The 26,930-nt window shown below is 44.0% G+C and overlaps 2 protein-coding genes across 5 annotated transcripts in view; one reads left to right on the top strand and one right to left on the bottom strand.

Moving 5' to 3' along the window:
* IFT52 (intraflagellar transport 52) overlaps positions 1 to 8,722 on the top strand; it is a 15,087-nt gene extending 6,365 nt beyond the window's left edge. The window contains exons 6-10 of one of the 3 annotated variants that reach the window (XM_075669482.1): positions 1,319 to 1,405; positions 2,657 to 2,880; positions 4,331 to 4,418; positions 6,109 to 6,351; positions 7,749 to 8,722. In XM_075669482.1, coding sequence (XP_075525597.1) covers positions 1,319 to 1,405; positions 2,657 to 2,880; positions 4,331 to 4,418; positions 6,109 to 6,351; positions 7,749 to 7,814 — 708 coding nt within the window. In that variant the 3' untranslated portion in view covers positions 7,815 to 8,722. Of the gene's footprint in view, positions 1 to 1,318; positions 1,406 to 2,656; positions 2,881 to 4,330; positions 4,419 to 6,108 lie in introns of all 3 variants that reach the window. The other 2 variants (XM_075669483.1, XM_075669481.1) reach the window with 2 other exon arrangements.
* Positions 7,905 to 26,930, bottom strand: LOC142557552 (uncharacterized). 2 transcript variants are annotated; one of them, XM_075669485.1, is made up of 10 exons: positions 26,608 to 26,930; positions 23,837 to 23,959; positions 22,367 to 22,496; positions 19,534 to 19,638; positions 18,409 to 18,542; positions 16,332 to 16,361; positions 15,682 to 15,778; positions 14,907 to 15,044; positions 14,049 to 14,153; positions 7,905 to 9,867 (listed from the first exon to the last, which is right to left on the bottom strand). In XM_075669485.1, the coding sequence occupies exons 1-10, from the start codon at positions 26,788 to 26,790 to the stop codon at positions 9,812 to 9,814; spliced, it is 1,101 nt and encodes a 366-aa protein (XP_075525600.1). In that variant the 5' UTR covers positions 26,791 to 26,930; the 3' UTR covers positions 7,905 to 9,811. The 2 variants fall into 2 exon arrangements, with proteins under 2 accessions (XP_075525600.1, XP_075525601.1); XM_075669486.1 differs by lacking the exon at positions 16,332 to 16,361 and having other exon boundaries at positions 26,608 to 26,929.

The following is a 26,930-nucleotide window of genomic DNA, read 5'->3' as shown; positions in this document are numbered from 1 at the left end:
CTGCAGCTCTGCCTTGTTCATTGTTCCAATGGGTGGGGGGTAATGCTGTGACTGGAGCCACCTGGTGGAAACATGTTGCTTAATTAAAACCATAACAAGCTAAGTTAGTGACAAGAAGTCAGACAAGATTAAGCATGAACTCACTGAAGTTGTTACACGCTCTTTTGACCAGATGGAAAGAGACATTGATGAGGCGTTTGAAATGCACCATACTGATAGATGTGCAAGAGCGCTATCGACAGCTCTGACTAAAAATGAATAGAATATTAAAATGCAACGCATGTTCAGAACAAGAAACGTAAATGTCTTAGGTGCACATGTTGATGAGGGAACTTGGGGACGTGTGCTGTGTGGTTTTAAATTGTGTCTTTCTTGCTTTCTTTTTTTGTGTGTCCGGTTTGCTTCGCTGTTATTTTTCTTTTTAACTGTATAAATAAGGTGCATGCCGTTACGGAAATAAATCGAGAGTTTGCCCTTCACGTTGTCTGTCTGTCTTCTTGCCAACCTGTCCCTTTTTACACTTTTAAGCAGGTCATTAGGGGCGGAGAGCACCTCCTGTCCGGAATGTTGTGCTCAAGTACAAAAGGCACGTGCTGCAGCTTATGCAGTGGTTTTTGAGCAGGGGCTCATGCAAGATTGCAGCAGTCCAGAGCGCATTATGGCGGAGCACCCAGGAAGTTCTCATTTGGAGGGTCTATCAGATGGCTACTCACTCCGAGAGTGGCTCTAGAAACCATAGTAGCACTCTTGTGGCTTTAAAGTATAAGGCTTTAAGGTATTGCATGCGATGTACATAGAGACGTAGGAACATAGGGACTCCTAGAATCTGGCATTGAAGAGTGCTGTTTCTTGGGCAAGTTTGAATTTCATGCTGGTATGGGCTGCACTTTCTAAGACACGGACACAGGAAGGCACACGGATAAACAAACAGAAGCACTCTAGCAATGGTGACCTGCACCATGTTTCATAAAGGAAAAATCATTCCTACTTTCTAATTGCCTTCCACCTATACATGCAGCAGAGCTGTAGACAGCCTCTAAACAAATGAACACTCTTAGTCAGGCAAGTGGTCTTGCAAGGTTTACTAAACAGATGAATGGAAACAAGGACAGCACGCACATTATAGTCATTCACACATCTGTTATTATTATGTCGGGTGAATCTCTGGAGGTGAACTTTTAGTGTAAGCAGAATTACTGCTCGTGAGATTTTCATACAAAAACGAAAGATATACAGTCAAAAACGAAGGAAAAATTAAGAGTTTGACGTTTTGGGCCATGTGCGTGAAAAATGCTGGACTTGCGTTCTTACCATGCAGGGTGTCTCAGGAAGAATAGTGGTTCTCGGCTCGTGCCATCTTCTCTCAGACCACTACTTGGACAAGGAGGACAACAGCAAGGTCAAGGTGTGTTGGCTAGAGTTGCACTAAACTCTTTTTTAACACCATCATTATTTTGTCCTTCATGCTTAGCCTGACCAAAAAGAACTGGTGCATGCACGTATGTGTGAAAGGAACAATAAATTGCCATTTGAAATTTGGAATAAAATTTTGAAAATGGTACTTCACAAAGTCTCTGAAGACAGGGCAAACCAGGCAGTGCCAAGCCATCTTTATTTGTGTGCCAAGCCGTGGAAAGCCGTGGAAAGACATGCCACTAGTGGGAGCCCACTGATGGCAAAGTTATTTTTTGTTGTTTTATTGTAAATGTAACCCTTATCTTTAATTATTTATAACTACTTCTAATTTCTCCTATTATTTCCAATGGGCTTCATTGCTTGTTAGCCTATTCTAAAGATTGAGAATCTTGGTTCTCCTTATTCTTCAAGTACCAGGCCAGTCACTTGTAAACAGAGCACATTGTCTACCACCGGCCTTGCAATTTAATTGGCAGTCTAAGGTAGACTGCTGATCCTACGGCCAAGACAGGGGCAATGATATTCCATAACACAAACCTTTCTTTGGCTTGCGAAAGATACATATGGGCTATGCACCAGTAGAAACAATTCAGTTTTGCTAGAGTTATATTAAAATGGTGACATAATGTTGTTGTGGCATTCAGTAACTGGCTAGAGTGATAAAGCATTGAGTGTTTAAGAACACTTATCTTGCTGGTTGCTGTATAATTATAACAGCTATGTGAAATTTCAGCCATAATCTCAAGTGTGATACGAACCTTCGATGAATTGAACCATATGGGCAAACAGAGCATATATTGCTTCAAAAAGTCCAGGTGCCTTTGTCTGCCTTGGAGTAGTAAACAAGTGCTTCGATTGAATCACCTCAGCATTCATTAAGCCCTAAACAAAAATAAAAGCAACATGTCACATAATCAAAATAGAGCTGTTCAGAGGGATAACCCAAAAGCAACACCAATCGCCAACCAGTTGTGACAGCAAGCATACTAATACCTATTAGCAAAAGCGGCAAGCCAATGACAAAAACTTTATACCAATCAAAAGCTTTGTGAATTCGGTGCCAGGTTTGTCCTTCATTACAATCTTTGTTCTTTATTTTATGCTTTTTTTTTATTTTGGCGCTACAGAGATTTAATGAATGTCACCTATTCAGTACACTAGCCAAGGTTTCTCAAACAGCCACGAATGCTGTTGGCATTCACGTGCAAGCATTTACCTTCCTCCCTGACCTACTGTGCAGGATGTGTTGTTCCACTTCCTGACCAACGATCAAGTGCAGCTGAATGCCATTGATGCCGGAGACCCTGAGGTGTTTGACTACAACCCCATTCCATCACTGAGCACGATTGCCGATGCCCCGTTCTGCTGCCTTCAAGAGGGGGAGGAACTGCCCAATGACCCCATGGAGTTGTTCCGCAAGCAGCTGTACACCCTCGACAACTCTATGCTTCCTGCAGTTATCAAGTGAGACAACAATTTACAGACCAGAAAATAGCAACTGGCTAGCTTCTAGGCTTACGCTGGTTACTTGTGCAAGACATACGTTAACCCTATCAGGATCAGTGACGTAAATATGTGGTGCCACGAACAAGTCCAAAATGGTTGATGCCGTATATTTACGGTGCCCTCTGTGTGTTTAAAAAGTGCACCAATTTCCTGACTTTTTCTTTCCTGTCACTCTGCAAGAATACAGGGAATTTTTCTCTCGTGACTCCCTCTCTAGTTTTTCGTTGCATGATTTGTTTGCTCGGTTTGCTCCGGCGCATCTATATACTATACTACTGCACGCGCATTGGCAGGCGCCAGCCTGCGCGCGCAAGCTGGCGGCAGTTAGTTTGGGTTCTGTTCCATGGGCAGTTTCAGCTTCTTATGCTTGCAGAACGGATGCTTATCTCATTACTAAACGCTCAAAAGGCGACCGCCTGTTACTCGCTTGTTTATTGCTCACAGGGGTGCGCATACAAAGGATGCCGTCATGCATGCGCCTCCTTTTTTGGAGACTCGCTAAAACTAATTGCCTCTGGTTGGAGATAAGATGAAGATTAGCCAGAGCTTGTCATATGTTTTGCTTTTTTGACGGGCACACAATCGCACAGTTTTCTTGAATGCACTCACCTACACAGTTTGATTACGCTATGGACGTAAATATTAGTGTAAGAGCAGGAACATTTGAGATGTGAAATATTCTTGTGTGCACATTTTCTAAGCCTTGAGCTATATGTGTAACAATTCAGCAACTCTTTAATTATTATGTTTATTTCCTTTTCTTTATTGTTGTTATTCATGAATAAACAGCACATATATACCAATGCAAACAATTTTTTTCTCACTTCATGGTCACCCTCCAAAAATTTTTTATTGAAACAGGCCCCTCTGAAGAATTTAAATCTGCAATAAAAAAAAAAGGACCTTGGCGGTTGAATATGGTGAAAAAAATCGGCCCTGAAAGGGTTAAGCTGGAGTCACCATTGGAAGAACAACTAAAATTCTCCGGCTAATTATATGCTTGAAATTGTGCTCTTGTGCAAAATCACCTGTGCCGTTGCCTACACAGAATTGATAGCATTGTATTTCTTCAGCTCAAGCATAGTTGAGTCTATGTAGCACTTTGTTTTTAAACAAGCGCCGAGCTTGAATTCGAAACAATGTTGCACATGCACATGTTTGCACCCTCTCTTTCATGTCCACATCACCACACCTCAAGTTCTTTATGTGTGCCCAAACAGACAGCTGTATGTAAGTCATGAATTACCATTATACAGGAAATCCAAAATCAAGAAAGGGGCTGACAGACAGAATAGCACACTGTGGTATAAAGGTTATAAACAGGGATAAGGTGCCTGAGAAAGGAAGGTTTTGTAAGTGCCCATTGCAGTGGATGTGTTTATATCAGCTTTCATTTGTTGTCACCTAGTGCCTATGAAGAGCTTGGTGTGCCACACGAGCCTCTGAGACTGATCAGTCCACAATTTGAATGCCCGCTGCCACCGCTACAGCCTGCGGTAAGTTGGCAGTCATCTAGATTTGTTCAGTTAAAATTTCAAAAGTTCTCAGCAGATACGGAGACATTGCATCAAGGTTTGACCATTTGCCAGTGTCGTAAATAAAGAACGAGACACACACAAGTGCATGCATGTTCAAGCAATGTGGCTATGAGCACTATAATGAAATACATATGGCCTTTAACAAAAAATCAAACAAGAACAACAACAAAAACTACAAGGCTTAATGGCACGAAGGATCAAGAGCTAAGTTGTACGAGCAACAGCCTGGCAGGTTACCTCTCCATTTGGGTAAAGGCAATGAGTTGAGAGCCTCTCTTTGCTCCTCTTTTGCCTTAATTTTTACAGTTCAGCACGTACGCAGATGTTAGTTTTCCACTATATTTGAGATGTTCTATTGCAAGTAATACTAGGTGCAGGGGATTTAATCACATTCACTTTAACTACATGGTTTTTATCATTTGTGCATGCATTTACAACACAAGGCATCATCCACTACCACTGGACGCCCCTCTGCACTTGACATACTGTCTAGATAACGAAGTTTAGGTTCAGCTTGTGCATATTTTTGAAAACGCTTCTTTGTTTAATGTAATCTGCATTGCTCTACCCCGTAATACATTCGAATGACCTTCCTGAGCATATTGTGTCGAGTATTTCGGATCACTAGTACCTGTGACCTCCTCCATAAGTGCTTTTTTTCATAGCATTGTTTATGTTCGTTTTTCTCAATTCTTTTTTTTAAGTAGAGTGCGTCCCCCCTCCTTACCCTCCCCTTGGAGCCTTGCCTGTGACGGCAGACACTGTGCTTCTTCCCTGCTTGTGTGCATGAGTTTGAGTCGCGATCGTCTGCTCACCTTGGCACACTTTCACTCACACATACCACATATGGCGCGCAGTGACGATTTTATCACCCTTAGACTTTATACGGAACCTCCCGGCGATGCTGACTTCAGAAATGTGCCTGAAGTGTCCATATAATCACTATCACAATAAAGAAAGGAAGAAAGAAGACATTATAACCAAAGATTGTGAAGATTAGTTTATGTGCCCTTGTTGAGCCTTCCTTAAAATCTACAAAAGAACAGTCACTACACTGTCGAACAAAATGTTGATGACCTCGTCACGCATGTGGTCAGCAGGGAAGCGGAAGGGGGAACTGCCGATGCCAGTTGCTCGTCGAGCTCACTGTCTTCGGGCCCATCAGGGGCGGTAGGCATTCCACGCAGCTAAAAACGATTGGGCCACAACTTCCTCGGACGTAGATGCTAAAGCCTTGGAGACGAAGTTTGCGACGTCTTGCCACAAGGGTTTCTTCAGAGTGCCTTTAGGCATTACTGCCCCTGTGCGGACGATGGCAGCTCATGCTTTGCAGAAACCGTCTTTTAAACAGTTTCATCCAAATCACATCTGCTGGCTGGAAGATCAACATGCAGCCACCTGGCACATACGCGAGGCCTGTGACTGATGCGAAGGCCTTGCGGGCAGCATTGAACTTGATCTGCGCCTGGTGGGCCATCTTTTGGTATTTCGGGAAAAAATATGAAATCATGCCAAAAACAGGGGTGGGTTTTCTCACAGGGCAGGGCATCCACTTGGGATATTACAATGTATGCACAGTCATTAAAGGGTTAAAATCTTATGATCTGACATTGCACCATGCTCTCTCATGACAAACAAACTTCTCCAGGTGTTCCCACCTTGCTTCAGAGAACCCAGTGGGCCACCACTGGAGTTGTTCGACTTGGATGAAGAGCTGAGCTCGGAGAGCCGCCGTCTGGCCCAGCTTGCTAATAAGTGCACCGACGAGGACTTGCACTATTTCCTGCTGCAGTGCGGACAAGTACTAGGCATCGGCACTGCCACAGGTGAACCGAAGCACATCATAGAGCACGTGCTCACGCGCCTCGTCGAGTTCCGAAAGCTCAACCAGGTCAGTGCTCCAAGCAACTTCTCAACACTGTTGGATACAGTACTGGTGTGGATTGCATGTGGTATTTCATTCTTCAGCAAGCCACATCTGCAGATATGCGTGCTGCTGTTGGCGAAGTGGCATCTCGGCTTCTCACGAAGATGATAATTGATGAGACGTGCCCCAGGGTTCCGCCCAACACGCTTGCAGCATCACTCCACCTGGCATCTGTTTTGAACTTGCCACACTTGTCACTCCATTTGGCATGTTTTGAACTTGTCACACCAGCGATAGTATAATTCATCAGTTGAGTGTTTGAGGAATGGAGGCCTCACTGACAATCAAAAGAAAAGAAAGGGGTCAGTACTTCTTTAACTGTCGGGATTCATGTGTCACTGGCATCATTATGGGAGCATAAACCTTGCAAACAGTATTGTATAGGCACGACCAATGCTAGTGGGACCACGGGGCCCATGGCAACGCTCTGCAATGAAGACTTGTGGTGCAGGTGCAGTAAAAGCGATTGGTGAAAAGCCCGGGGAGTCATCTGCCAAGACTTCACGAGGCGCTGGTGGTGGCACTTCATAGAGCACTGCCACAGCCTCTCGTGTTCCCGCTATCAGTGGTCACACCTCTACTGCGCGCCAGGTGGTCTGCATAGACTTAGCTGCCACTCAAACATTGAAACAACATTTGCAGCATTAATTTTTGACCACCCAAGGATCATGTTCACATACGCCCAATGTTTGGTTCACAAGCATTTTTATTATTATTTTTTTGCATTCGGCCCCTTTTAGAATGCAGCTGATATAACTTGGAAGCCATGATGACATGTGCAAGGACTTTACACCTGCGTTCACAACAGTGTTGTCTGAATGCTTGTCGGCACTAAGAGCACTGTTTTAGCTGCCTCAAGTTAAAATAATGTTATGGAGGATGAGAACAGGCAATTGCCATCAATACAAACAAAGGAATCGGCATAGTTTCTGCAACTGAGTGAATTAGTTTCAAAATTTTTATAGCATTGCAGTCTATCTCTTTCACACACGTTGTTCAGACCACTGCACCAACTATTTCACTTTCCTCTTTAGCACTTTACCAACATGCTATTCGTTCTTTGAAGTTGTCTGGAAATAATGTTTTTATACTACTTTGCACTAGTTTGCTCTATAGCATAAAAAGTTAGTTTCAGATGACTGTGATGCCTAATCTTTCACGAAAATTCTGAAAATGACAAGTGGCAAGAAAGTTAATGCTTCAATTCGATTGTCCTGGCTTCCATTGCGGTAGTTGCCACGAGTAGGTTGCATAACCATCTGTGTTACAGTTGTATGACAACTTGCATTGTTGCAAACAAATATGCAGAGAACATGGATTCTGAAAGCCTGCACATTTTCTTTTTACTATGCTCTGCGCAGTGTGGAGACCCAATGCCTGGGGCATTGGAAGAGCAAGACATCATAGCCGACCAGGACAATTTGTGATGATTAGCAGTGTCACTCTAGAACTTATATTTCAGCAAATGGCAATGAACTCAAAATAATGAAGAAATAAATGACACCATTTTCCGAGAGTTCTTTTTCTCTTGTTTTATTATTACAAAGAGAGCAGACAACAGTGGGAAGTGTCCTTGCATGGACATTTGGCCCTTATGTACACAGTTTTGTGTTCGATAATCATTATATAACAAGTTGCTCTCCAACAACGGGGTAAAGTTCGAGGCAACTTCAAAAACATTTCCTGCATCATTTATCACAACTCCTTGCAAACTTATATAGAATAATGAAACAAGACAACAATGACAGAACCCATGCAGTGTGTTGGAATAAGATTTGATAGCGTAAAAAGAAACAAACAAAAAAAAGTGTGGGGTAGTGTATCGCTTCCTCACTTATAACTGAAAGACATGTCTGCTGCAAGAAAGGGTGCACCTGCAAGAACAAGATGAGAAAACAATGGTAGCAATTCAGGTGGCCAAGTTGCTACCAGTGTTTCCGCATGCATACTTTTGGCAGTGGACACCTTTTGTCAAGTACAGACAAGTCCAAAAAAAAAAAAAAAAGAAAAAGAAAGTTCTCAATTACTTTTCAGTGCTGCACATATGTAATGACCTGACGGGCCATCACATAGCGCACTTTTATGTTATAAGCGACTCTCGGTAACTAACAACTTGTACAGCGCCCCAAAACAACATTCCCAGGTGACAGGGTATGGGACGTCGCTGTGGCGCAATTTAAGAACGGTAGACGAAGTGTTTAAAGTAACCTGGAAAAGGTATGCACATAATGGTCTCGACTCAAATTGTACTGACACAAGAGGAATGCATAAAAACCATCGCTCCTTCCAGCGTTCCTTTAGTACTATATATATATATGTGTGTGTGTAGAAAGAACTTCCCAGACAAAAGAACGAGACTGCACAAAAAATATGCATGTGTCTGTGAAAAAGTGTGGCACGTAAATGTGGAAGCCGCCACGCAACCGTGCTCTCATGGAGGTCAGAGTAAAAAAACGAGTGGCAAAAGGCAGCGCCATATAAACAATGGCAAAAGTAAAACTCTTAATGCAACCCACCAACCATATGAAATATAGCATTTGCTCTCCCCAGATAAAAAAAAAAAAAATGAAAAGCCTCAGTGTAAAATAACAAGAACAATAGAGAGAAAAAGTAAAAGGAGACCTTCAAGAAGCAAAAAGTTGAGCAGCGTTGACCTTTGCAAATGTCGCAGATATCCATTTGCTCACGGGGACCTTTAAAAGACTATTGGCTGTACGTCCCCTCAGGGATGTACAGTGGCCTGCTCGCAGTAATAAAACTCTTCGGAACAACAAAAGTTGAGAAACAAACAAAAAGAGGGAAAAGGCTGTTACAAAGGCCACCCTCCTCTTGTGTGTTCTAGGCTCCCTCCCAGGCAGACTACACAGAATGAGCGTCTCCACCAGTGAAGGGGCAAGCTACACAAACTTGCATTCCCTTGCGAGTGTGGCACGAACACATTCGACACACTGGTGTCCCTTATTACCTAGGGGAACGAGGAGGGCTACACAGCAAGTCTTCTTTCACCACCACCACACCTCGCGAGAAAACAATAATAAAAAAATGCAGGGACTTAATAAAATGATGTGGCTGGGGTGTGGTGTGGTGGCAGCACATTTGCATACTTCTGGCATGTGCCGTCCCGACGACACCACTGACGGCAGCTCCAAAACATCGCCCGGCTCACCAGCCATCACATGAGTCACATGAGCGAGGGAGAGAGAGAGTCACTTGTTGCACGAGAGACGAAAAGAGGTGATGGCTCAGGGGCATCGGCACCCGCTGCATTGGTCTCTCCAGTGTTCTCACTGCTGGTGCTAGTGAACAGGCAGCAGACACACAGGGACTTTTTTTTCGATGCAGTGGCAGCGGTTTGGTCCCGTCGAAGCAGACGGTCGCTTCACCTGGATTCCAGGGCGACTAGGCAAGAAGGCAGGGTACAGCTTCAGTCTTTGCGGGCCTTCTTCTTCTTTTTCTGGGGTTTGGCCTCCGTCCAGGCATCTATGTGAGCACCCAGAAGAGCAACAATGGTTTAAGTTCCGAAACTAAGCCTCCTGTAATAGGCGACTTAGTAAGCACCTCACACCTAGAGCTCAAACTAGCGAATTTCGCTTGTGCTATTTCTGCTTTAAGTCGCCTTTCTTTCTTTTCATCCCTTAAGCCCCTGCCCCCATGTAGGGTAGCAAACCGAATGTGAATCTGGTTGACCTCCCTACCTTTCCTTCCCTCTTTAATGCCATATTATTGCGCGTATAATCTGCGCCAAAAATTGGGAGAATTTAGCTTATATGGCTTATAAGCACGTGGCTTATATGCAAATTTCACATTAAGGTGTGGCTTCACGGCAGTGCGTGCCAAGCCTGGTCACGCTTCTCCCTCGCCATTGCGCATTCGAGGGCTGCTCCATATGCACTGCGAAGTGATCTGATTCACGCCACATGCAAGTGACTGATTCATCCGCGATCACGTCCATCGTGTGAATCCAGCTTTATTAGCGTCGCTGGTAGAGGGGGAGACAGAGCCGCTGGGTTCAGATACGACGTGTACGAGGTGCCCACGTGCAAATGGGGACCATTTTTGAAAAGACTACAGCTCTGTTGCATGCAGCTATTTCTGCGGCTTGTATGTGGGAAAATGTGGCAGGTGATTTAACAGTGATCTTGGACCAAGAGTTCATGTTAGGGAACTTCACTAGGCCTTCGCCTACTGCAACAGGTGACACAGCATAAATCGTACAGCTAGAGCTCGTATTAGTGAACTGCACATACTGTCTACGGCCACGGCTACTGAGCTACCGTGGTGGCTAACACACAAAAGGGGCACCAGATGCAATGAGTTATGCAGCACTTTTCAGAGCCAAGCACACTTCCATGTGTCGTTTTAGTTACCAGTTCATGCAGCTAGCCGATATGAACTACCACCACCTCGTTGCCCTGATCCATAAAGGCAAGTTGGACTCTTAACATGAAGGCATTGGCTAGTTGGTTATTCATACTGAGGTGGAAACAGTGCTAAGGACACAAACAATGTGTAGCTTTCTATGCGCACTCGCCTTGTCCGTGTCCTTAGCACGGTTCCTGCCTGAATATGAAGTTAGATTCAGTTGCTCAACCTTTGTCATTTTCCTGATTATTCACACACAGCATTTACACTGGTGGTTGTCGTAAATAAATCTGGTTTAGATAATCTTTTCTGTTTTATGTGAGCTCCTTCTCCCTATGCTTTGCCTTATTGGCTCAATGAAAAACTTTAAGGCTTTTAAGTTTTCCACCATCTTGTAGTCAGTGAAGTTAGCACCTTTGAGAATGGCTTAGAACAACTCGTCGTTCTATCAGGCGGATGCAAAAGGCAAAAAGAACTCGCTAAGCACCATCTACAACTGAGTACTCGTAAAACAACTTCTTACAGCTGAATCTCGCTGCTTTATCTCAGATTTACCCCAAAAACAAACAGCCTTCCAAATACATGCAAACAGCGAAAATATTTTTGTCAGCATCCACTGCACTGATTTTGAATTTAGTTGCATTTAAAACATGAAAGCTTAAAATCTATATTTCTGACTTAGGCCACTGATTATCGTTTCTTTTTCTTTCTTTTTTTGAAAACTGCAAAAAAAAAAAAGAAAACACTGAAGCATCAAGTTTGCAACTATGATTTAGAAATAAAAAACAATATCAGTTCTGTAAACTGCATCTGTTAAGACATGTAAAGCAAACAAAACTGACGTGTTTTACACCACTTTAACGCGCACCACTAATTTGAGAGTAGGACTTCTGCAAAACATTGACAATTTCTTGTAACCTCTTGACTATAGCATATAGCATTTCTGATGCTCTAACAGATACTGCAGTTTGCAGAACTGAAATATCTGTTTTGGGGGCAAAGGCACAAGTTTTGTGCTTAATTTTTTTTACAGCAACACTTAAGGGCTACTTTCCTCACTATAGTGTCCGCATGTAGAAAAATATGCAGAAGATAGTGCAATGCCGGGCCGACCCGCAGCGGAGGTGATGCAGGCGTTACACTCCCCATACGTGAGCCGATCCCAAAGATAGAGAAGTATCGGGTCGACCCGCGGCGGATGTGCAGTTCGCTTAAGGGGCCCACACACACAGCTTTGCTGGTCATCCTTCTTCACAGAGTGAAAGGGCACTGTTCTATATATATATATATATATATATATATATATATATATATATATATATATATATATATATATATATATATATATATATATATATATATATATATATATATATATATATATATTCATTATTTTTTTACTATGCCAATTTTTGCAAATTTTGTAGCCATAATCATTAGAAGGCACCAAACCAACATTTCATTTGCAACAGCCAATAAAGTTCAGCTTTCTCTCTTAACTGCAACATATTTAATTCAAATCGGTTAAGCGGGTTAGAGTTAAGCAGTTAAAGGGGCCCTCAATCACCCCTCGGGCTTGGTGAAATAACATAGTCAGCAGGTAGCATTCTGTGAACATCTCAAGCTCAGCTTGGCTGTCATACGTAGTGCATGGAGCTTGGAAGTGGATCGCGAAGTCACCTTTCTCTCTAACGCTCTTTTCAACAGGCGGCTCTATCCTCACTCTCTTCTGGACAGTTTACTTCGTCATCGGACGCTTTGTTTCACCATTCCCTTAGATGGCTGCTATTGGGCAATAGCTGACATCAAGCTGCGCTCGGCTACATGGTGTAGATACCGCAGTTGCCACGGGCTGTGGCCACGAGTCTACTGGCTAAGCACACTGTGGCTTGCTGAGGAAAACTGCGTCTGGCTTATGTTTAGCCATCGTAGGCCCCTAAGGCGGAAGTCGCGGCGTCTACATTAACACCCAAAATGAAATCTGACCTGCGTGCCACGGTGACATTTAGAGAAGACGGAGCGTTGTGGGTACGCCCCACTGCGCTGTAGCCTTTGCAGTGCAAGACATTGTAGAAGGAACGGGAGCACAGCGGAGGCAGTGTTTGATTGCCAATAACTCTGCTTCTGCTTAATGCGTTGAAGTACTTTTTGCGGCAAAGTATTCGTGAAATATCCTATTTTCACTTCAAATGCCTTTCTCCACTTAGATAAAAAGTGGTTCGAGATCCCTTTGAAGGGCTCCTAACCAGGTCTGGCCATTCAGAGCAGATAAGCGCAGAGAATACATGGCGTGATAACGATCGTGTCTGCATAGTATTACATCGCTACGCGCCGCGGAAAGATCTGAAATTTGAAACCGAACACCGTTTTTCCTTCTCCTCGCGGCCACCGTGCTCCAAGCCGGACGTTGATGTCGTCGTGCCGCTGCACTGACGTAGTCGTGTTCGCAGTGTGACGTCGCTCGCGGTGGCACGTGACTTCGAGAATTATTCAAGACAACATCTGTTATCTGTGCAATCTGTTGCTTGAATTGACGAATTGAAGTTGAGAGAAATAATAAAACATACAAACGGAATGTCTGCACGTTTTTTTGTTTTACTTCGCACCGATGCAAGGGAGATGTACTTCCGCTTTGTCTGCTTGTTCCCACAATTGTGCGGTGACATGCGCAGGTACTGAAACTATGCCATTTTCTACCGTGTTCCAGCGTGATACGCTTGTTCTGCCTCAGTATTTGTGTAGCATTGAATTATACTGCTAGTCATGTTTCTTTGTGCACAGCGTGCAAAATCATCCGCTGTGCCAGCAAGTCAACAGCTGCATAGTGCAAAAGAAAGCAAGGGGAAAAAAAAAAATGAAGGCGGGGCCTGCGACGTATGCGTCACGCGATCCTCGAGGTCCAGCAGGGGAGAACGCAGGGAAGGAATTTCGCTTGTGTAAGGCTAGACGGGGCGAGTGGAGGGAGCGTCTTGCTTGGCAGTGGAGCCCACCTGCTGAAATCATGGGTTTGCGGCACTGAAATATTTCTATCTCGGCTATTAAGCAGCCGACTTGAAAAATGTTTGCAGCAGAACGCTCCCTGGAGGACACGTAACAGCTTCCAGCATATAGGTAACCAAAATTTGTTATAGGGCCTGGTGAGGGGCCCTTTAAGGGAATAAGAGCATTTCTATTTTTGCAGGTGCGCACTTGAATAAGAAAAATTGGAGTTGGTCCTGAGCGAAAGCCACTCTCCCTTATTCCAAAACTATCATGATATGAATTTACTAAAGCCTCCTACATCTCTTTAATAGACTTACCACCAAGTTCATCAAAAGCCACGTTGGACTCCGCAGGTGGAGCAACTTCGCTGCTCTTTGACTCTGCCGTCTCTGGGCTGCTGGCTGGCTTCACAGAAGGCTCCGCTGCAAACAGTGCACTAGCTCAGCACTTCTAATCTCGCGTGGAACAGCACACAGAATCGAAAGCAGACTCCTGAGCAAACTAGATGAGCCTTGCTCTAACCAGCACGAAAACTGCAAAACAGTTCAACACAGATGAAATTTGCTGCTCAAAAATTGTGCCGAAAAATAATTCGAGAAAATCTCAACTACATCACAGACATCGAGGCTCTTTGCTTCCTTTGGTGCTTTCCACCATGCTGTAAGCAAGAACTGTGCACAAACGACGCCAACGTCGCCATGTGGGACCAGTAGCACTTATGGTGTGCCAAGCTATGCACTACTTAGCTGGCGCCATAAAGTCCTTGGCAGCAATACAATCATCAGCATAGAGTGTTATTTTTTGTTTGTTTGTTTGTTTTTGCCTTCGATGAGAACATGCATGCAACACTAAGTTGAATGCAGCATCACAAAATGTTGCTGTCAATGCCGCTGCCTCCCGTACCCCACAAGCCTCCTAAGATATGGTATATTCTGTAAATCGTAACCGTATATATAGGCAGGTAGGCTGAAACTCTCTAATAACAAGTCACACTGTCCCGTAAAGGCAGTGCACCATCTTGGAATGTCCTGGTGCACGAATGCAAGGCTTGACCTGTGAACACTCATGTCATCATTATTCTCACTGTGGACTGCTACAGTCTGCTGCGCTTTCTCGATGTTAGACACCTTCATAAGCACAGAACACAAGACACAATGTTAAGGTTGAGAAAATACCTGCAGGTGAGCTCTCCTGTGGTGCTGCAGCCTTTTTGGCAGTATCACTGGGCTTTGAATCCTCGGCCTGTTTTTTGTCAGTTTTGCCACCCTTTCCCTTGGCTTTTGATGTAGCATCCTCAGACTTGGTGACGTCCTCTAAAGAAACAAGGAAAATACACGCGTTAAATGAAATAGCACAGTTGCACAATAAGTGAAAGGTGGGCAAGTTGGTGCGGACTCATAGCTATGTCTGGGCCGTGTGACATAACAGACTGAATAAGAAAGAAAAAAAAAAGGAATAGAATAGGCAAAACAAGGTGAGATGAAATACAGGTGAGAAAAATTCAATGTAATTGTTCACTAACCACTAAATGGTTATCTGACGGACAACAAAGCTACATCACATGCTTTTGACTTTTTGGGGACTCATGCATGCTACAGAGCAAACTGCCAAAGTGGTTAGTTGGGGTACGGGTCACGATCTCATCTGCGACAGTTGCAGAGCCATTCAAGAAAGCTGGAGCTATAATACTCGGTGGATTACATGGAGGAGAGCATGCGGTCGATAAGACAGCAATAAGGAGCTGTTTGGCAGTGATGATGATGGACACTAAGTGTGAACAAATTTACATTCCACAAGTTTCTTAGCTGGTATCCATTTTTTTTCTTCTAACTATAATATCTGGTGCATGTTAGATCTGGCACACATTAGTTTTGTACTTTGAATCCACCCAATAACTTCGTGCACGCTAGAATTGGGTTGATTTCGGTAGATTTTATGTCGCTTTCTTACTCTTAGCTGACTCTTTCTTGGCCGGGCTCTTCACAGGCTCTGGCTCAGTAGGAGGAGACTTTGGCTTCTTTTTGTTCCTCTGATCCTTGGGATGTTCCTAGATGTTGAACAAAGAACACTGCTGTCACTACGGCCAGCAATCACATTTTTTGGCTTGCTATTAAAGAAAATGTGATTCAATAAATGATTCATATCAAAGAGGGCTGTGAAAGTTGGAGTCAAGATGCAAGACAAAGGACAAAGACACGTAATGAGAAATCATGACAACAACACTTAAAAAAAAAGCAATGAGGCATCAAACTGCAAAACAAGATGAAATCAGGTCATCCTAAGACTGTCCAGAAACTTGACAGTAATATAAGTTCTAAGATACACAAAATGAAGGAGAAAAATGAATTCAACATCATCTTGAGGCCACAAAGAAGAGCAGCTAGAACAGGACGAGCAAGAAATATGAAAATAAACAAGTGCAAGTCACGGGCATCTAAAACACACACACACACACACACAAAAAAAGGAAAACCGCTTGCAGACCTACAACACCAACCCATGCAAGCTGGGCCACCTAAATGTGCACTTGATAATTTTAATACATTAGGTACTTAAGTTTGCCTCACAGCCATTTGATGACAGATAAAACTGTCACTTGCCTTGTTTACAATGTCTCGATAAAGTGTGAACTGCGAAGAGAAAGTACAACCTATTAAAGAGTTGTGTACACACATGAATGGAATTTAGGGGGCAGGTATAGGGGCACAGAACACTTGCATTACCTAGGTAGACCATAAATTGAACTACATCAAGAGATATTTGAATGAGTGTGGAGGTAGCCTAGCATGCTCCATGAGAACATTTATCTACATGTAGCTCTCACAAAATTCTAGTGACCTCTTCAATGTTCTCTGCTCTACAACTGTATTGTGCTACAAGAATACAAAGAAACATGTGAAGTGAAAGATGTTACTTAAGGCATAGCATAAAATGTGAGTGTAAACAAATTTACAAGCAATGTAAGTATACCAGGACAGATTTCCCAGGCTAGTGATGACACCCTGGCATAGTACTTCTTTTTTATTTGCGATAGGTGGTGTCATATTTGTTAAATGCAATATCTGTTCTCTCCTTGCCAATGTTTTGTATTGCAATATTGAAGCAGTTTGCGCCTTTAGGTGGATACTTCTTGACACTAGGCAAAAAGAAATATTGTCACAAAATTTTTAGCAAAATGTGGCAATAAAGTATCGCAAAGAACAGTGAGCCAGCAACAGCACAAAGGCCTTTAAGGAATTGCTAAATAAATAAATATAAAGAGGCCCTGCAACAACCTATCTTGAAACCAGAAAACCATGTAAGAACTAGGGAAATGCCTTTCGGCAACAATACATTCTCGAATAATTTTTTGAGAAAGTCCTAACATGAACGAAAATAAGGAGAGTGCAGATGTTTGCTTTCCCCTATCCGCCTTCAGCCCATTGGTTACCCTAACGTGAAGTGGTGCAGGCAGCAATGCTCAGGTCTATTGCTCTTTTTATTTTTTCTGTGGTTTGCTGTGGTTACACCCTTGGAGGCTGACTTCTGACAAAAGACTTTTCCCAAGGGATGGGTAGGACATATTAACTGCCTTGGCTTCCCTGTTCCCGTTCCCTTGGCTTCCCGTGGCTTCCCTGTTCACTCGAAAATTTTAACTAACGTGTGTGTGTCCAATGTTTGACATCGGCATTTATGTATAGGCCATTGCGCTTCAGGTAACATCAGGAGTTATGATTTTAAACAGAAATTCCAGAGAAACTCTCTTCTGAGTGTCAACATCAAAGTGCCGCAACTCCTGTTTTTGGGCAGGCATAGTTATTTAACAATGTTGTTCTTATTGCATAAAAAAAAAAGACTGCAGAAGACACCGATACCTTTTTCTTAGCAAAACTGAAAACTGATGTGAATGTTTCAGGAAAATTAAGCAAAGGAAACTATCATAGTACTATTAGAACCAAATGAGAAACAAAAGTTGACCTCGTATATGAAATAGGCATTTAAGGTTACACATAATCACAACTTTTCTGCCACAACATGAATAATAAAGATTTTTAAGAGCTTCTTGGTTAAGGACCCAAAAACACCTTATTAAAGGAACATTAAGTTGCTTTAGGTTGATATGGTATTCTTTCAAAACCACATATTGTTAAAGTTCATTATTAGATGAGAAAATGAAGATGAAATTTCCTCGTTCTGAATTTCGTGCCGAAACACCGGCACCGCTACGTCACAGTGACGTCATGAATTTCAAAGTATTACTTTCTTATTTGGACCGTAGTCGCTAAGTAAAAGCTCTTGAAACTTGCCAAGCTCAGTTTTTTCGTCATTAAGAATACAGGGTAATCCTACTGTAGTAATAAAAAAATTAACCAGGCCCATGCAAACGTTAACAAAATCCATGATGTCATGGCGATCTGGCGCAAGAGTTTAAAGCAGGTGTCCCCCATTTTTCGTTCTTGCACCTTTTTTGGCTTATCAAATGTCCTGTCACAGTAAGTGTGGCTTTCTTTTTTTTTTGGGGGGGGGGGGAGGGGTTATTATAGAAGCTATTAATAAAGCTCAGCTTGTTTTTGTTTTTTTTTCCTTTTTAGTGTCCCTTGAAAGCCTCTATGGCATGTGTACTGCAAACAACAGCAGCAGGAAAGACCATGGGGCAAAAAAATAGATGTGTTTATTGTGAGGGAGAGCACGACTCACCTCAGGATCAGCTGCAGCAACTGGTTCAGTGGTGACAGGCTCCTCGGGCATTTCAACGTCTGGCTCAGCCTTTTTAGCATCAGCTTCTTTCGACTGCTTCTTGCGCTTGGTGGCAGGACTCTTGGATTCTTCGGCTGCAGATGTCGGCAACATAACTGATCAATCAGACGTGATGCTTAACGCCATGCAGCGTAGTGCACATTGTAGAGAGAGTAAAGAACCAAACACAGCCGAAACTGTGATTTAAGAATCTAACACTGTTTCGGGTGAACTTGGGCTCAGAAAGACAAGCAGTGCTCAAGTTCCAACTGTTGCAGTGGGGTATGTAGTAGTGTATGCTTCATCTAGACAAAATTTGTCCAATATATTGTCCATTATGATCTGGTCCATTAAAAGCAAAATTTCTTGCAGGAATATTATAGGCAGATCAAATTGAGTTAGAAGTATGGTCCATTATATCCGAAATTATGTTGTGTGTGGATCTGTGGTAACAGGTGTAACAGGTGTAACAGATAATATCATGCTAATTTTTGCATGCTAATTCGAGCCGACAGGCTCGCATGTACTGTATTCCAGGCCCTATGGAAAATACATTAACTGGGTTCTACACTGTGTGCAGTTTATGGAACGTTTACGCACAATCTGAAGTTGCACTTCCTTTAAATATGCATGAGTTAAAGCAGTGGAATGCACTACACAAGGTATTCAGCGCGAATGAAAACCCATATATCTAAACTAACATGTAAAACTTCAACACAGAGTTGAGACACTTCTGCATTCACTTTTGAGTTGAGGTACGTTGCTACATCTGCCACTCAAATAGGTGATAGGTGCCGTTATGAAACTAACCAACGAAGGCCTCAAGGCCTGTAACCACAAGAGTTCCTTTACATAAGAGCGTTTCCCTAGTTGACAGTTCTGGGCCCCTGCCGCCACTCAAGTTAGCATTTGGCATGATTGTGAGATGGTCCCAACCACGATGGCTAACGATGGAAGGCATCTATGCAGAAGTTTTGAGAGACAGGGCCCTAAAGACACATCTGAAAGTTGTACGTAATGCTACGCTCCTAATTATTGTGCTTTCGTTATACTAAGCAAAAAATTTATCAAGTGACAGGTACTTACTGGCTGGTGCATTGGCCTGACTCTTTTCAGCCGAGACGTTGGTCTTCTCCTCTTCCTTGCGGCGTATCTTCTTTTCTTTTTTGCTCAACTTCTGCACCCACCCGTCTGTTTTAGAAGAGAAGCTTGTGTCAGAGACAAACAGCACTGACTCCATGCTCACTGAACAATCCACAGCAGAAGCCTCATGATTTCATATAAATAAAAAGTAGTTAAAAGTGTCTTGTGGCGCTTACTGCCAAGTTTGTTGGGAATCCTATTGGCAACTCAGTGCTGTTGACTGTCCTCTCGAGCAACTCAAAGTATTTCTTGCTTGGAGCTTAAATCATTAAAGGGGCCCTGAACCAGCCCTTGAGCTTCGTGAAATAACATAGTCCGCGGGTAGTATATATTGCTTTGAACATCTCAGCCAAGTTTTGCTGTCATACGCGGTGCGTAAAGCTCGCAAGCACATCGTGAAGTTACCTTTCTCTCAAACGCTCTCTTTTCAACAGAAGGCCCTGTCCTCATTCTCTCGTGGATGCTTTATTTTGTCGTCGCACACCTTATTGCATCGTTCCCTTAGGCTGCTGCTAGTGACCGATAGCTGACAAAAAGCTGCAGTTGGCTACATGGCATAGATACTGCGCGCCCGTGGGCGCAATGTGGCTTGCTGAGGGCAACTGCATTTGGCTTATGTTTAGTGCTTCGTAGGCACCAAAGGCGGAAGTCGTGGTGTCCACGTTAATATCTAAAATTAAGTTTGAACTGCGCGCCACGGTGACAGTCAGAAGGCGGAGCGTTGTGGGCATGCCCCTCCACGCCGTAGCCTTGGCAGTGCAACGCATTCAAGAAGAAACGGGAGCACAGCGGAGGCCGCGTTTGATTGCCAGTGACTCTGCTTCTGCTGAAAGCATTGAAGTACTTTGTGGAGCAAAGTATTTCTGAAATAGCCTAGGTATTTTCACTTCAAGTGCCTTTCTCCACTTCGATAAAGTGTGGGTCATGGCCACTTTAACAAAAATCAATGAACCAACTCTTCCAAGTAGTGATTGAAACATGAAACCTTGAATGCACTCACACAAGATTATAAGCAGACTGCCCACAGCCTTCTGCCTCTCAAGTCTCTGAAAGCATTGAACTACTTTTTGAGGCAAAGTATTTCTGAAATAGCCTATTTTCACTTCAAATGCCTTTCTCCACTTCGACAAAATGTGGGTCAGGGCCGCTTTAACAAAAATCAATGAGCCAACTCTTCCAAGTATTGATTGAAACATGAAACCTTGAATTCCAAGTATTGACTGAAACATGAAACCTTGAATGCACTCACACAAGATTATAAGCAGGCTGCCCACAGCCTCTCAAGTCTCCAACAATGGGCAAGACCAAGAGGGAGCCACCACACAGAAACAGAATCATGGAATTCTTTCCCAAAGCACCTCTGGAAGATGTGCTTGTCTGCGCAATTGCAACTTTCCCTGTCCAAGTTCCCTTCCTCTCCCCACTTTCTCCCCAGATGGTCACCACCAAGAGGGTAGGTTGTATCTATATTTTAGATAAAATATCTTCAACAACTTATCAGCTTAAAAAATTAAACTGTAATGGGCGATATGCATATACCGTGTGTGCATGATTCTAACGCACACCTTTTTTTGAAGAAGTTCGTTCAAATTTGCATGCATATTACAATCGTAACTAATTCTACTCAAAATAAAAAAATTAAAGATTCTTGCTAAAAAGAAAAGAAAACCTCCATGCAAGGTAGCTAGACACGTTGCCATCGAATGGGTTGTCTGAAGAAAGCGACACTCGGAGACACTGCACGGTGGGTCCATGGTACGTGGAATGCCCTCCCGCAGATGAGGGTTCTGCGAGCTCCCTTAAGCGTGACACTTCTAATGCAATAAATGGAACTGAAGATGACCTTCTGTGGCAGGTAACAGCTAAAAGGAGAAGTCATCGGATCCAGATAGCAACTAACCACTAAGATTCAGCTGCATATCTGTGTGCCTTTGGATGTTGCATAAAATAATTTCAACCCGGTACGCATCGACTCAGGTTTCATTACTTGATGAGCACGATAGAATCTGCACCGTTTCTTTTTTTTTTAAAATATACTGATACATGCATATTGAGTGTTTCTTGTGGCCGATTCACGCGGGCGCCCCGACGAAGATGACGAACACTCTCAGGCTCTCGAGCTGTCGGCTGAACTGGCTAGCCCTGCACTATCCTTTGTAAATACACTTTGTAAGTAGTCTCCAGTTCTTATTCCTTTGTTCACGTAACAATATATTTGGGTGCTAATATAACTGCGCATTACAATCAGTGGTGTGGTAGAATCATGAAAATACGGTACTCAGTTTCATACATAGGAAAAACTATGAAAGCTAGAGAGACTTCCGTTGCTGTTTGCATTCGCAACCAAAAGAGAGATACGGGTATGCATCATGTAATTTCACATAACATTAAATTCCATACATTTATGTTGCAAAACATGATGTATTTATTACATGGAAGAAATTGCAGATCTTTACCTATTTACCCCCAAACAAGCGGGGCAACTTGTTTCTGTAACCAGTCGGTGCAGTGTACCACTTAAGTTCGTAACAAAAACATATGTCGCATTTCTGCGTGAAGGTAAGCAAATAACAAGGATTTGACATAACCTTATGCTCACAAGTTGTGGTTGCAAAATATGAAGTAGCTATTTTGTAGAAAGCAACAGAGAATCAAGAACAACACGCACAGCGAAATGTGCACAGCGAGACTTTTATGAACACGCTATTCGCATGGCTCCTGCACCATTGCCTGGTATGTACGAAACGGATAATAGGCAACACAATCTGCAAGGTACCTGCGGCGTCCTCAGCTGACTGTGGTGCAGGAGCGGGCTCCTCCGGTTGTTTCGCAGCAGCTTCCTTCTTTCCCTTGGTTGTGACGGGCCGCTTCTCCTGGGGTTGGGCAGGCTTCTTTTGCTGAGCAGCCTACGGCGAGTCAGAGGTGAAACGAAGGTTTTCAGTGCACAAAATAGCCCCCGCTTGATCCCTTAACCCTCTGACTACTAAGCTCGAGCTGTACTCGTCCTAGTTGTTTGTGCCAATATTTCCAAAGACAAGCGGCACTTGTCAAGCCAGTTCCTGTTGTGCATTTGAGTTTCGCACTTGAAGATATTCTTTCAGGCTTACCATACCTTCCGTCAAACCTGTTCAAATAAGCGCACTCTAACCTAACACATGTGATGAGGGAAAGTCTCCCTTTTTCAAAGCAGATGTCTTTCCTTGGCATTTCAGGTAAACATAAAAGGTAATCTACACATTGAATATACTATTTGAATACTTATTAAATGAGCAATTTCTTGCTGGAATAAAAAATAACCAGTAAATTTTGTACACTTCACTCAGAAAGAACTTGCGAGTTAAAGGGCTTGCAGCACCTTTCTTCTTTCTTTTTTTAAACCTGAGAACACACTGGAATGAGTGCTGTGCCTTTCAATTTACATATTCTTGCTAAAAACTTCGAAAATTACCCTAATAAAAATGGAAGCACAAAAAGCTCAATGCTTATTTTCCCAGCTGCTTTTTCAACACAATGTTTCCTTTCAACAGGGGTGGCTCCACATCAATACCCTGCCCATTGCTCCTTTCTTACTTTTTCTTTTTGCAGCGGTGCACTTGTGGTAACCCTTCAAGGCTAGCATCTAACAAAGGTGTCAGAGCAACAATGGAGCGGTGACAGGACAGACAGGACACCTTAATAACAACTGCCGCATCCCGGTTTGCTAAATTACATTATGTGGTTTTGCATGCCAAAAACCACAATCTGATTATGAGGTATGCTGCAGTGGGGGGGCTCCGAATTAATTTAAACCGCCTGGGTTTCTTTAAATACATCTATTGCATGGTATATGAGTGTTTCTGCGTTTCAGTCCCATCAAAATGCAGCTGCCGTGGCATTTATCGAACCCGCAACCTCAAGCATAGCAGTGTAAGGCCATAGCCACTCATCTACCATAGCATGTTTCATGCCTTGTTCGACCACTGTCACACATCATCTTTATGTGGAAGGTAGAAGTCTACATATTCCTGTGAAACTATGTCTTCAAATAATTTCAGTGACATGAGGAGACCAGACTGGTGTGCTTGCTTCACTAAAGATCCAGGGCCTCTAGAATTTTTACCAGTACAAATCCAACAAAAAGAATTACAAACGAAGTCAAGTGCTGCTACTAGGCCAGGCTTTTTTCATTTTAACACTGTTTCATGAGCTTTCATAAGGGACTCACTCTTGTGAACACTGAGAGGACAAATTGAGCTGGCACACAAACCTTCGCATCTGTTTTTTCGGTTTTCTGTTTAGTAGGAGCAGGTGCCTTCTCTACTTTGGGCTTGGCTTGGCTAACAACTTTCGGGGATGCAGTTGGTGCATGGCCGTTGGCTTGCGCTTTGCTCTAGAAATGACAAGAGAGAACATGTCCTGAGCAACAGTGTGAATTTCAACGCTGTACACAGGCTCCAAACAACACATCCTGCTATTACTGAATACATCTGCGCATGTTGCACAACACAAGTCAGCTCTATATGCATAAATATTGCAGCAATGATGCAGAACCACTAAAATATTACCCTAATTCAATCAGCACACTTACATAATCTGTAGAACAGTATGAATTACAGTAATTCAATCACCACACTCTCATAATTTACACAATAGTGCAAACTGTTTTGTAGAAAATTTAAACTAACATTGTATGGGCTGGCTGGTCAACCATGGCGAAGAAAAAAACTGTGCTTAAATGTGCGTGGCTCTTTGCTCTGCATCATGGCTTTGCAAAGAATTATGAAGTTCGGTATCAACTAAGACTGACATTGTACATACAGTCAAAAGAACTCATGCAGCAACTACGAGTGGGTAATCCATAAGTTTAAACGTTAAGGCTGTCATGCGGGCTGGGCATTTTCACTCCTGATCTCTAGCTCACCAATTCGCTTGAGGGTCTGAAAGTCCTGCTTCCTCTATGGCAAACTCCCATGATACCACTGACTCGTGATGGGAAAGGTAAGGCGTCATTGCAATGAAGCAAAGCTTTCACCACACCGCGGTTACAATCAGTGGGTTCAGTCTGCGATACGCGGAGGGCAACACTATCGGGTCGTGTTATATGTAATCAAGCTTTCATCGTCCAAGGTTCAAGCCTGTCAAGCTCTGACCTTCACTTCTGAGAAACGAGGTCAACCTGGGCCACAATGCTACCAGGGGCATTCTTAGCGCCCACTACCTACCTTGCATGGCCATGATGCTCATGAAAGCATTGACGGTTAAAGGGGTCATGACATGGGCACTGTGGATGCCGACACTGTGGATGCCGAACTGAGGAACGTGCTCATAAAAGCGAATGCTTTAGAAAGTTACACCCTTTGGGGTGTGTGTGATCCTCAATAATCGTCATCCATCTAGCTTGAGTTTCCTTTCTTGAAAACTCTGTGCTTGCTACTCTCCTGTGACGAAAGATATGTCACGTTGACAATGCGCATGTCATTTGTGACTTGGAATTACCAGGCAGACAGCGTTGAATAAAGAAGTGACATAAAGCTTCAAAGGGTGCAAACTTTTCTTTAGTGTGTAGTTTCCATGGCTTTGTAGTATTAGAGTACCAACTCTCAGACAGCATTCCATATGAAAGTGCATGCTGAACACCATGCACCATACAATTTCGTAAGCTACTTTGAAATATCGATCGTGTGAGGCTAAACTGAAAAACCAGAAGTTGTTTTTGTACGCAAGAGTTGTTCCAATATCATGTCTCTCTTTTGATGCCTGCCACATCGACAACTTAAGTGCCAGCGATGCTCGTAGGAAAGTTGAAGGGGCTCGCAAGTCTCGCCTGTCAGCGCGTTTTCGAGGCTTCCCGCGGAGAAAGCGAAACGAGCACCGTCACGATAAAAAGGCGCAAACGTCCAGAGTCGACAGCGTGGCGGAGAAGTGGTCCGAGCTTGCATCTAATCTCGCGCAGTACGGTCGGTGCCCGCAAAAGAGGCGCGCATTTGCCAGATGGGGGTTTGCGATATGGAGCACGGCTCCAGCACGGCTCTCTTCTTCCCGACCCTTTCTTACTGGGGTTCAGTCAAACACGTGGTACTCATGGGGCGGACGGTGTCCCTGATCCAGCAGTTTCCAACGGCCCAAATCACGGCATATCCGTCAGCTTTCCGTACGTTCTCAATAAATAAATAAAAACTATTAAAATACGGGAGCAAAGGGAGGCACGGCGGCACTGACGATGGGAGTCCAGATACGAGCGGAAACCGAAGAGAAATGCGCTCTTTGAAAAGAGGAAGAAACCACAGCCGTGATATAGCGTCCACAATGCTGCACGAATTTGAACTCGCGTGCTTCGAGCGCTAGTCGAAACAGCGACAGCTGACGTGCGACGCGGCAACGTCGACGCAAATGGGAGAAAAGCGCCGGTACTGCCGCGGCACTTCGACATTACGGACTTGCCCATATTGCGACCAATGGCCATCGCGAGAAGCTGACCAGCTGGCGTGCAGGGAACGTGGGCGCACGCAAACGAGGATTTGTAATTCTCACATGCAATCACTTATCATGTTTGAGATACGCACGGAGCGGGTGATACACGCTGCTATTGGGTCCTCGCGCGAGAAACTGGAAAGCCGTTGCGCGGAAGCCACGCGGTAGCGAACGGCCTCTTGAGAGACGCGTGCATCCGTTTGCAGGCGACGCGCTCTGAAAACGAAACACGGCGACGCGCCGATACTTGAGTGTTCGGTTGACATTTAGTGCTTTCACCCGGCAGCACGGAAAAATCCGCCGTTGAAACGGTGATCCGGTTTTCGAAGCTCGCATATGGCAGGAAGCTCAGAGGGCGACATACGCGAGAGAACTCGTTTTCACCGCCTGATCGGGATCGCCAGGCGCAATGCAAGTGACCCCCGGAGGGCACATGCACTTTTGGGCAAGTTGGCCCACACCACAGCTGCGGCACTGATACCCCGAGTCAGGAAGGAGGATGAGCTAAATACTTGGAGCCCCAAACATGCAGTGGTGGGCCCGTTCGCGGAGCTAACGCCGTGCTACCTTCTGGGACTCCTTGGTCTTTCGCTTCTTCTTCTTGTCGCTCTCATCGTCGATGCTTCCGAAGCTGGGAGGCTGGCTGGGCGACTTGAAGCCGAAGGCGAAAACAAGCAGGGCGCACAGTATGACGCCGACAATGGGGAACGCGTAGTGCGGACTCACGACCGTTCCGAGCGGTAGATCCATGCTGCAGCACCCAGAGTCCTGCGGACACGACCGGCAACGACCCGCATACACGCTAGCGCGGCTACTACGGCTCCTCCAACGTCAGCAGCAACCATCGGCCACGAAGCCAACGCAGCGACGTCGGCGCCCCCAACTGAGTC

Source organism: Dermacentor variabilis, chromosome 9 (genome assembly GCF_050947875.1).
Source record: "Dermacentor variabilis isolate Ectoservices chromosome 9, ASM5094787v1, whole genome shotgun sequence".
Lineage (NCBI taxonomy): Eukaryota > Metazoa > Arthropoda > Arachnida > Ixodida > Ixodidae > Dermacentor > Dermacentor variabilis.
The sequence above is the reverse complement of the archived record's forward strand: the minus strand, read 5'-3'. Positions and strand labels throughout refer to the sequence as shown.

Bases quoted from the DNA above. Each gene is read 5' to 3' on its own strand.
- LOC142557552 (XM_075669485.1), bottom strand. From the start codon at position 26,790: ATGGATCTACCGCTCGGAACGGTCGTGAGTCCGCACTACGCGTTCCCC. The intron at 15,045-15,681 runs GTAAGAAAGCGA...TTGTTTCTTTAG, and splicing joins CAAGAAAGAGTCAGCTAAGA to AGGACGTCACCAAGTCTGAG. The intron at 9,868-14,048 runs GTAAGTCTATTA...GTGCTCACATAG, and splicing joins GGCTTTTGATGAACTTGGTG to ATGCCTGGACGGAGGCCAAA.